At 37.5% G+C, this 11,054-nt stretch overlaps 2 protein-coding genes across 2 annotated transcripts in view; one reads left to right on the top strand and one right to left on the bottom strand.

Moving 5' to 3' along the window:
* The first annotated feature begins 1,866 nt into the window (after positions 1-1,866).
* On the top strand, positions 1,867-5,114 carry LOC108972668 (probable cytochrome P450 6t3). Its single transcript, XM_018939363.1, has 3 exons — positions 1,867-1,995; positions 3,020-4,342; positions 4,563-5,114. The coding sequence occupies exons 2-3, from the start codon at positions 3,035-3,037 to the stop codon at positions 4,839-4,841; spliced, it is 1,587 nt and encodes a 528-aa protein (XP_018794908.1). The 5' UTR covers positions 1,867-1,995; positions 3,020-3,034; the 3' UTR covers positions 4,842-5,114.
* Positions 5,115-7,205: 2,091 nt separating this feature from the next.
* LOC108972676 (probable cytochrome P450 6g2) overlaps positions 7,206-11,054 on the bottom strand; it is a 4,554-nt gene continuing 705 nt past the window's right edge. Inside the window, exons 2-3 of the mRNA XM_018939373.1 lie at positions 7,870-8,682; positions 7,206-7,807 (exon numbers count right to left, since the gene is read on the bottom strand). Of these exons, the coding sequence (XP_018794918.1) occupies positions 7,523-7,807; positions 7,870-8,682 (1,098 nt within the window). The 3' untranslated portion in view covers positions 7,206-7,522. The remainder of the gene's footprint in view (positions 7,808-7,869; positions 8,683-11,054) is intronic.

The raw sequence follows: 11,054 nt of genomic DNA, 5'->3' as shown, positions 1-11,054 counted from the left end.
TACCTTCCCTTCGGTAGTGGACCACGTAATTGTATTGGTTCTCGTATCGGTTTGCTGCAGTCTAAAATTGGTTTGGTGCATATTTTGAAGAATCATTATGTCACCACCTGTGAAAAAACACCGTCCGAAATCACTTTCGATCCACTGTCCTTAACGTTAAGCCATAAGGAAGCTATTTACTTGAAATTTGTCAATGACAAACGCTATGAGCGCAATGCCAGGCTGTGAACGTTCAAAATCCAAACTAATTTCGAAAGGTATCGCTACATTTAAATATTTATATAACTCCTTTTTTTAATAAAAATTATTAAGAAAATTAAAAAGAAATTTGTTAATGATCTTTTGAAGGTAGGTTTGTGCCCAACACAATTCTCAGTCTGTTCTGGACCTTTGGTAACTCTCGAAAATGCTTTAATTTATATTTGGAGAACCTTTCCCAGGCAAAGATGAGTTTCAATATCTCATCTGGAAGTTCAAAAACAAAAAAAAAAAAAAAAAACTAATATAAAAATGGATATCACTCGGAAGTTGTAGACACTAAAATTACTATTTTTTATTGGCGTAGATATCGTCTTCACGGTTATAGCCGAGTTTATAACAGCGCCAGTTGTTCTTCTATTTCTCTGCTTGGTATTCACCGCGCATATTCCTAATTCGCAAAGAACCATAAATGTTCCGCAGAACGTTTCTCTCGAAAACACGTAAAGTCGACTCATTAGATGTCATAAGATGTTATTATCATTCATACCTCTACGCCATATAGCTGGACGGGAATACATAATGAGTAACTTATAGAGTTTGGCTTTTGTTCGTCGAGATAAGAGTTTACTTCTCAAGTCCGAACTGGCATCTGTTCTGCGTTGGATTTCGAGGCTCTCAAACCTCGTTTGKTATCGATCGGCTCGGAAAGGAGAACCTTCTCGACCCTGACGAAGCTTTGGGTATTGCTCAGCCGTATTAGTTTTTCGGGGATACCAAATTCARACATCGCGGCATAAAGGCTCCCTTTCATGCGCTCAAAAGCAGCTTTAAAATCGATGAAGAGGYCTTGTCAGTTGTTGATTTTCCAGGCCTAAAGCCACACTAGTTGGTGCAGATTGTGAGATCTTAACATGAATCACTTGAACGAAAGCTTGATACCGCTACTTTAAAAAAAAAAGTCGGACTAAAGTTCAAGGTTCTACTAGCTTTGAAAATTCAGCCCACTTTCTCTGCTAAGTAAGGATAGTTTTGTCTCATGTGAAAAAAATAGGATTAAATAAAACTCAAAACTTGGCATAACTAATCATACGTATATTCATAGTATTTTCTCTATCGATATGGGAGATTGAAGTTGGGAATAGCTCGAAAGTGATTTCTTTCGACAGAACTCTCAAACTATCCTCGTACCAATCTACGTTTCCTAACTCTTTTTTGAAGTAAACGTCACACGATAAATTTTGAAGTTTTTATTTTCATTGCTGCTAGCATAAGACCCCTTCGTGATCGCGTGTGTCATGCGGAGTGTCAATGTGAATTACAAATTTAAATTTTACAGTGAACATGCTTATTTAGTATGATAGAACTAAAACTAAAGGTCACGCGTCACAATAAAAATGAAAATGAAAATTAGAGAATCTTATAAATTACCCAAAACACGCAAAAGTGCTGTTGACCCAAGTCTAAAATTGCAAAATAAAAACATTTTCTTAAAAGCAAAATGTGTGTAGTTTACTAATCGATATTTGAGCTTGTGCGGTGATGCGTGCCCTTAAAATCGTACGACACCAAACAACTTTCACTCATTCGTGCGTTTCGCACGGTCAGCGCTGATCTTCGCAGATCTCTGGACGGCAACTAACGGGACACTCTGTACGCTCACATAGCGGACTGCGCACAACATTCAGATAAATACCGCCTTCGGCCTGGATCATTACGAGTTCGCTTCTGCGATCCAACTGCATGGGAATCTTGGTGCGCTTACAAGTCGTCACTTTGTGGTTAAGTAGTAAATAGGTGAGTCCGATTTTGGTTTGTAGCATAGCGAAGCGTTCCCCAATACAAGCGTGCGTACCCAGTTCAAATGGCATATATGTACATAAGTGTAAGACGTCAACTACTTCTTGTAGTGTGGTGCAAAACGCGCTGGATCGAATTTGGTCGGCTCAGTGTAGTACTGTGAGGAGTGTTAGCAAAAGTAAGTGTATCTTATTAAAAATTATTTACCTTCGGACTTATATGTAGGCCATAAACTGGTATGTAAGCTGGCATACCCTGTGGCAAACATATTTGTGAAGTAGTTCCAACGAGTTACCGTCATCCTCCATCGGCGCGGTGCATTGCCAATCGAGAGACGGTAGACGCAATCCCATTTGTTTAGTAGAGCGGCCACAGCTCTTTCTTACCATCATAGAGACTGTGTTTCGTTACACTCAATGGTTGAGTGGAATGAGGAGTAATAAAAGTAGTAAATTTTCGAACCACATGAGTTTTTGGTGCAGCATCCAACAAAGACTTTAGTTTTGACACTCGAAGCGCATCGTTTTATGACATCGAAAAGAAACGGAAGGATATGAGTGAACAATTTGATCCGACCGCGAGGAATTGAGTTGTATTGTTTGTGAGACGACAATAAATTTAAACAAATATCGAATTTATATTTGCAAAAATCTGATATAAAAGGAAATACTCTTCTTTGATTATGTTTATTTACTTCAATAAAGATTGCATTGATATCCTTCACGTAAGAAGAGATAGAGAACCCTTTTTGATGCTGCCAGAGAAGCTGTGGGCCGTACAATCCCATTAAGTTTCATGATTCATAAGTGTATTCTATGGACGTTAAGTGGGACTTGAAATGAGGTTTCTTAATATTTAATATATAAGACGTTTAAACTTTAAGTGTTAGGATAGTCTTGGGAGTCAACAGGACAATACAGAACAAAAATCAAGACTTATCGTAGTTATTTGAACATCGCTAACAGAGCATTTAGCAACACCGCATTGAATATTTCACGTTCTGCTTTAATTGATTTTTCAGAGCTCAACAAATGTCATGTCGGTCTACGGCTACGAACTGCTGATCACAATAGCGCTCATGTTTGTTACTATGACCTTAATACAACTTTGGTTTCAACGCCGTTACAGTTATTGGCATCGTCGTAAAATACCATATCTCGAGCCCACACCGCTTTTGGGAAATTTAAAATCACTACTATTGTTACGTACTTCTTTCGGTGACTACTTTCGCGGGCTCTACGAAGAGCCAAACTTCCAATCGGCACCATTTTTCGGTTTCTTTATACTACACACGCCCGCACTGCTTATACGCGAACCGCAATTGATCGAACAGTTACTCACAAAACAGTTTATTAGTTTTCGCAATCGCTATGAGGCTGCCGATCTACATAGTGATCCCATGGGCGCTTTAACGCTACCTTTGGCCAAATATGCGATATGGCGCAAGAGTCGACGCGAGATTTCGAAACTTTTCACTAGTGGACATATCAAAAGTGTAATGTATCCAAAACTGATTACCTACGCCGAACTATTAGATGTATATATCACACGTAAGATAAAAAAACAAGAAGCGTCCGAACACAGTGTCGGGGTCGCTGCCGTCATTGAGGTGAAAGAAATGTGTGCACTCTACACAACAGACCTCACAGCTGCGCTATTGTATARCATCGATGCGGCAGGTCTACGCAATGATGGCTGCGAGATGCGCACACAGTGCGAAGATCTCTTCCAACCCAGTTTGCGTAAGATTATCGATTTCTTTGCAATATTCTTTCTACCGAAATGGGTGCATACGCTTAAATCGAAAGTTTTCACACGCAAATACGCCGACTATTTACGCCGTTTAGTGGAGGAACGCTTGAAAGTGAACAAGCATAAGCCGGATGGCGGCGACCTTATCGATTTGTTGTTGAACATGCAACAGCATCTSAGCGATTCAGAACCTTACGGTGCTTGGCTGTGTCATCCGGACTTTATCGCCGCACAAGTGGGTATTTTTCTATTGGCGGGCTTTGAGACGTCCTCTTCATTGATCGCGCTCATCTTATACGAATTGGCAAAGCAACCGGCAATTCAGCGTAAATTAAAAGCCGAAATAGCTACAAGTTTTCGAGTTCCATCTAATGGAGGTGTAAGTTACAAACAGTTATTGCATATGCCGTACATGCATATGGTGGTCGCCGAAGGATTACGTCTCTATCCGACAGCACCCTTTATTAATCGTGAGTGTTTGCCGAATGGCGAGCAGCAGACGTTGTGGTTTGACAAAGGAAAGAAGTATTTGCGCATACCCAGAGATGTGCCGGCCTATATTTCCATTTTGGGCTTACATAGTGATCCAAAGGTAAGATTTGTATAAATTCAACTATAAAAGTTCTGCAAAACTCAAAATACGGTAAAAAACTTTTTCTATAATATATAATATATATGAATGTGTACACGTTTCCGTACGTATATTAGAATTTGAAACCGAATATTCTCATAACTTAAAGTATTTATTGCTCCAGAAACATAATTTGCACGTTGGAGTTTAGTCGCAATAATTCTTCTTATATTTTTTCTAGTTCTGGCCCAATCCACAACTTTACGACCCACAAAGATTTTCCCAAGAGAAACTGCACAACATCAAACCAATGACTTATTTACCATTCGGCGCCGGACCACATGGTTGTATTGGCAGTCGGCTTGGTATGCTGCAAGTCAAGCTCGGTTTACTCTATATCTTAAAGCGGCATCGTGTGGAAGTGTGTGCGAAAACAACGAAAGAAATTCGGTTTGATCCGAAGAGATTTATGCTAGAAGCAAAAGGTGGACTATACTTGATGTTTGTTCAAGATGAGTAAAATGCTCTATTTTCTAATATTTAAAGACTAGGAAAATTTATAAAGGCTTAGAGGTGAGATTGCCACCCATTTACCACTATTTTAATAAAAAGATAAAATGTTATTGAAATATGTCAATTTAAGAATTCTTGCCACTAGTTAAAACTACAGGCAACTTGACGCTAATATTCTACTATCATGGCTTCTTAGCGAAGAACAAGTTATCCGAACTCAACGAATCGGGATGTGGAGCTAAAGAAATAATTAAAATCCATAATCAAAATTTTTTTTAATCAACTCCAGATCGTGAATCGGCTGTGAGGGTTTATTAAATATATAAAGAATGATCCAATTAAAGAGAAAACACAGAAGCTTAAAATTTCAAGTTGGGAATGTTTATTATCAATACATTTTTTAGCATTTCATTTTTGAAGAATATCTCTTTCAAATGTTAGCCGCGGCTACGTCTCGGATGGTTCATCCGTTGAGTCCCATTTTAGATAACTTGTTCGAGCATTTCCACTGCCGCACGAAACGTGTGATGTTTTGTTCCTTGGCCAAAACCGACTTTACTTTTTTTAGACTTTACATATGTATGTATCCCTGCAGAAAAAAAATCTAACGGTGTGATATCACAATATCTTGCTGGCCAATCGATCGGTTCAAAACTTGAAATTATCTGCTCATTGAAGTGTTCTCTAAAGAGATCTATTGATTAATGCGATGTGTGGGAAGTGGCGCCATCTTGTTGAAAAAAATGTCGCCGAGATCACGAGCTTCAGTTTCAGTCATTAAATAACGGATTATTACGGGACGATCACGGTCTCCATTCACGGTTATATTCTCACCGGCAATATTTTTAAAGAAATATGAACCGATGATTTCACCGGCCAACAAACCGTTGCTTCTGCTGGATGAAATGGCAGCTCTTGATTTGCTTCAGGTTGCTTTTCATCCCAAGTGCGGCAATTTTGTTTGCTTACATACCCATTGAGCCAGAAATGGGCTTTATCGCTGAACAAAATTTGGCTTGAAAACATCAGATCTTCTTTGAACTTTTCAGGAGCCCGTAGATCGAAGCTATCTCGTTCAGTAGGTCGATTATGTTGACCATAACGGAACAAACATAGCAACAGCTTGACGCAACTCATGTCCAATCTGTCAAAAACGGCTATTGAAAGAAGTACTATACATCTACTTGGATCACTCGCTATTATTGCCAGATTTAAAGTTCACCATTTACATGTGAGAATCAGACCAGATCACAAGAAATACCATACTATAAGATAGGCTTTAAAGTTATCTACTGGAAGCATCTTCGTCGTGCTCTAAATATATCCATGATATTTAGCAGACGTTCATCACTCTTTTGAGGTCTGATGTTTTTCCGGCATAGATAATCCATGAATCTACTCTCCATTTATCAAAGAATTCGGTGCTTGGCTGGAAGAAAAAGTTGAAGAAGATTTCTGCTAAGTTCAGTTTTTCTCAATAAATAGAATATTTCGAAGTCTAGCACCCCAAAAAAACAATCTATTACACTCCTTACCTTTCTGAATACCAAAATCTTACACCAGGTGATCCTTGTTATCCCATCAATAACCCTAAGATTTTAGTTTCGACACTCGACATCGTGTGCTCCTTCAATCCTCACACAACCATGATTATTGCCAAAAGTCCAGAGCCGCAACAAAATTCAATAGTCGTTAGCCGGCTGGGGAAATTAAGAACAACGTTGTTGGCAACATACATCTGTGATAATCCAATACGGTTGCTTGGACGCAGTGAAACGCAGACGAGGAAGCTTCAGAAAATTCAGAACATGAGACTCCGGACACCCAGTTAAGTAACTCCTCTCCAAGCAGTTTCTGCTGGCATGTTTTCGTAGAAATTATTCTCATCTTCCAACTTCCTCAACTACGTCGACGATATAAGACAATACGCCGACCAGACTTCGGACGCAACTAACTTCAGACACGCACTTACCGCCATTCACAATAGAGCCATGAACACCTTCACCGACTCCCTCTCAGTGAATGTCGTACTTGGCGCCAAATCACCACCCATTGTTCAAGTGGCCGCAAGAATCGAGTAACGCAGCTGCGTTCTGATACGACAGCTTGCAACGAGTCCCCTTATGTCTCTTACCACCTCTTTGCATGCTCTGCTAATCTTACAAATCTGACACCTATCTCCCTATGGTACGACCCCATGACAACTTATCTGAACCTTACCACCCCAACAGGGACTAAATAACCGTTAAAACAACAAAAAGCAGGTGTTCCTCTAAAATCCGTTCTTCCAAACAATTCTGGATTCAATAGAGTAAGGGCTCCTAAACTCGACTGGAACTGAGCAATCTGTCAAAAATATTTTTAGACACCATTAACATCAGTTGGACAATTTTATTTTCAGAGACATTTGAATCGAAATTATTGTTAGTATGTTTAGTACATATAATATATAGGCATACTTTTTATTTTGATTATTTATATTATCTACAAATAAAACAAGTACTTAAAAAAAAATAAAAACAATGAGATATTGTCTTCGAAAAGCTTAAATACTTACTTCAAATACCGTTATTCTACAGCTTAATCTCTACATATGTTAGACACAACATCTACTATATGTATCTTCTTTGAAGTATGTGAAGTATAGTATATAATGCTATATTAACAGCCTCATCAACCACTTCATCTCTAAAACAATGGATCACGCACGACTTTCAAATTTATGCCACCAGAGGACTGTAATATGATGGCACGAGGATTCAAATGCAGTTTCCTCGGTGTGATTTCACAGGGCGTTACATAATGATTCCGATAGAAGTAGAGTAGCCCCAGCTTTGTTTGGATCATTGCGAAGCGCTCACCAATACAGTTATGAGGTCCGATGCCGAAAGGCATATAGGCATTCATATTATTTTCGTGTTTGTTTTCGGGTAGAAAACGATCAGGATTAAACGTTTCGGGATCTTTGAAGTACTGCAGCAATGAAAAAGGAATAATGAACAACAAAAGTAACATAGTGCGTTGCATAAACTAACCTTTGGATCCATGTGTAAAGCTTGACTCGGTATATAGACAGGCATATTGTGCGGTACTGTAAAGTCCAAACCAAAGGCGTTCAGCGAATAACCTTTTTCATCAGCTTTTGGTGTGCATACGCGATCGAGGAATGGTAGTGGTGGATAATGGCGTAACACCTCCTTCACTACATTATCCATATACTTCAGACCCATAATCAACTCGTAGGTTATTTTGCCATCATTACTCTTGTATGCCTCGAGTAGTTCTTCACGCAAACGTCTTTGCACTTCCGGATTTTGCGCCATTTCGAACATAGCGAATGACATTGTGGACGATGACGTTTCGAAGCCAGCCGAAAAGAAAATAGCCGCTTGCGCCGCCAAAGCGTCTTTCTCCAAAATGAACGGTTTCTTGCCTTCTTTCAGTTCTTCTTCGGCCTCTTGTTTGAATTTAACCAAAATGTCGATTAGATCGTTGCGCACATTACCCCTTTTGATGCGTTCCTCCATCACATGATTGATTGTGTCGCGCAAAAAGATTGTGGCCTGCTTGGAAAATACTTTGAAGCCAAAAAGCTTAACCATTATGGGTATGAAAAAGAACGCTTTGAACTCCATGGAACGTAACCAAGTAAATGTGAAGATTTTCTTGCCACTTTTACGGAAAATGCCGTTCGGATCGTTGAGACTATTTGCTTGTATGCCATAGGCCGTGATCGCTATCACATCGGTTGTGTAGAGCGCATTCGGTTCCTTTACTTCTAGTATTGTAGAGTTGGTTTTCGCATCCATTTTCAATGCGCAGAGATATCTGTCGTATTCACGAGCGACCTGTGAATAAGTTGAAATAATTTGTTATTATATTTTCTTTCGAAAATGGTTTTTGGAAGAAATTTCGTAATTAATAAGATTGTTTATGTAAGTAAAAAATATTAAAACAAGTAAAGAAATTCCAATTCCGGAGATAACCAAACATTTCATACACTTTTAACTTTAAAGTTTTGAAGACAGGAAAGTACTTCCGATATATAAGGCCTGGTAGTTATGTGAGACCTAGGGCGAACTTTCAACCGGTTTTATTCATTCTAAGCACTTACATTATGACATTCTAAGCAGGTTTTGTCAAAAAAGTACGCGAAAATTTTTAAATAAAACGCTAATTATTTATTTATTTCGTATGTAGTACACTAATGCCAACGATTTTTCCAGACCTCGAAACACTTTTCATAAGCACTTTTGCATGTCAAAGTCATAATCCCATGTCTCAGCGGCGGGTACAATGCTCTCCATGAAGATGGCATTAGAACTTTTTGAAAAAATGTCAGCTTTATCATGACGAGTCGAGCAAGAATACGTTTCATACTCAAATATCCACCAAAATCATTCAAACGGACTTGCAGTCGAGTAGTCGAGCTCTCTTGCCAATCTTTCTAACACTTCACTGACGATTTTTAATATTATATCTATTGTAGATCTTACAAGTGGATTAATTATTTATAATTAGTTCTCTTTTAAATAAATAAATAAATCTTTTGTAGAGGTCGAAGGTCGCCCAGAACGTGATGTTTTCAACGATCTCTCGACAATGTTTGAAAGCTTTGGAACTTCCTTTAGCCCTCATACACTCGGCCAATATCTGAGTCATATTAATAAAATTGATAGAGCGTAYTTTTTAATAACGGTGCTTATTTGTGCTCAGATTGAATAAAATGGGATGAAAACTATTCTTATATCCTTTTATAGCAAACAATCCTTATGTATTTGAAAATATTAACACGGCTTTAATCCTTAGTATTTTTTCCACTGTGAGAGGCCTTCCTTGCTAATTTTATGGGTTTACGGGTTTAACAAAATGAATTTTTGTATAGCTACATGGCTATTCTACAACACCTCTAGAATATTGTCCTAAATTTTCAAGTTGATCAGAGTAATCATTTCGGCAATACACCCTTGACAACTTGCGCTCTCGCGGCTAGCTGAGTTAAGTGCCTCGTCTTTAAACGCGTTATTCTCGCAACTGTGTTTTTGAAGTCGGTTAGCAAGATTTTTTGAGAACTACTCTACCGATCTTCATGAAATTTTAAACTGGTCTTTGAGATACATACGATTCTTAAAGACTCGGACGTAAGTTTTTTTCGATTGCCACTATTTGAAAAAAATTTCAAGACACTTTCACTGATATTTTGTATTTTTTTCTATAAAAATTGAGAATTTTCAGTTTTTTTTTTTTTTGCTTCGTCAATGTTCTAAGTTAAGATGTTAGCTAAAATACGCATTTTTTCACTTTAGATGATATTGTAAGGAGTTATCCTGCCAACTCGTGAACGAATTTTTTCCGARGGTCGAAGGTTCACTGAAAATGGTCCCGCAAGGGCCGAATTTAAAATATTTTTTTCCAAAAAATTCAGAATTTCTTTGTTAATAGTGTAATTTTGTAACAATAAAAAATGCTAATAAAATATTTWATTTTTTGTAAGAGAAGAAATTGGTGAAAAGGCTGTTTTTTACATGAGGGAACCCATGTAACCCCTTAAGTGATGAAAATTTTTTGAACTCAAATTCGTAATCAGGACATCTCAAATATTCCACAACGGCCTAAGCACATCCTTTTCCTGCATATGTATTGAGTAGTGTATTCTATATTTGATTTATTTCAGATTTACTTTTTTACTCGTTTAATTTTATTATTTGTAAAAGATAGATATGATATTTTTAATTTTTTTTTTTTTTCTAAAAAAGTTGTAGTTATACATAAAGCTTTTGTTTTGATTAAATGGGTCCAGAGAAGTGGAGGACATTCAGCGATTTTTCATATGTGCTGTTCTCACCACTTTACAAGTAAATGCTCTCTTTAAGATTGAAAATATATGTAGTCCTTTAGTCACTTAGTCACTAATACATTTTAGAATTATTATTTCATGTTTACATAATAAGTTATCAATATTATTATTTTTTTTTTTTTGTGTTAAACACTTTGATTCGCTGTTTAGTAAAATCCATTATTAGAAGCAACGAAACGTATATGACACACCCACTTCAAATATCCAAGTTGAGCACCACATCATATTCACAAACCTTATTTAAGCTCTAACACTGTCGACTTAGTCACATTTTAAACAATTTTAACATTTATTTTATTGCTCATGACTGTTTAGAATAAAAGTTTTTAATTAAAAATTTTTTTTTTTAATTTTGTAAATAAA

Source organism: Bactrocera latifrons, unplaced genomic scaffold (assembly GCF_001853355.1).
Source record: "Bactrocera latifrons isolate USDA-ARS-PBARC rearing strain unplaced genomic scaffold, ASM185335v1 scaffold_413, whole genome shotgun sequence".
Taxonomy (NCBI): Eukaryota; Metazoa; Arthropoda; class Insecta; order Diptera; family Tephritidae; genus Bactrocera; species Bactrocera latifrons.
Note: the sequence above shows the minus strand (reverse complement) of the source record. Positions and strands in the feature narration are given on the sequence as shown.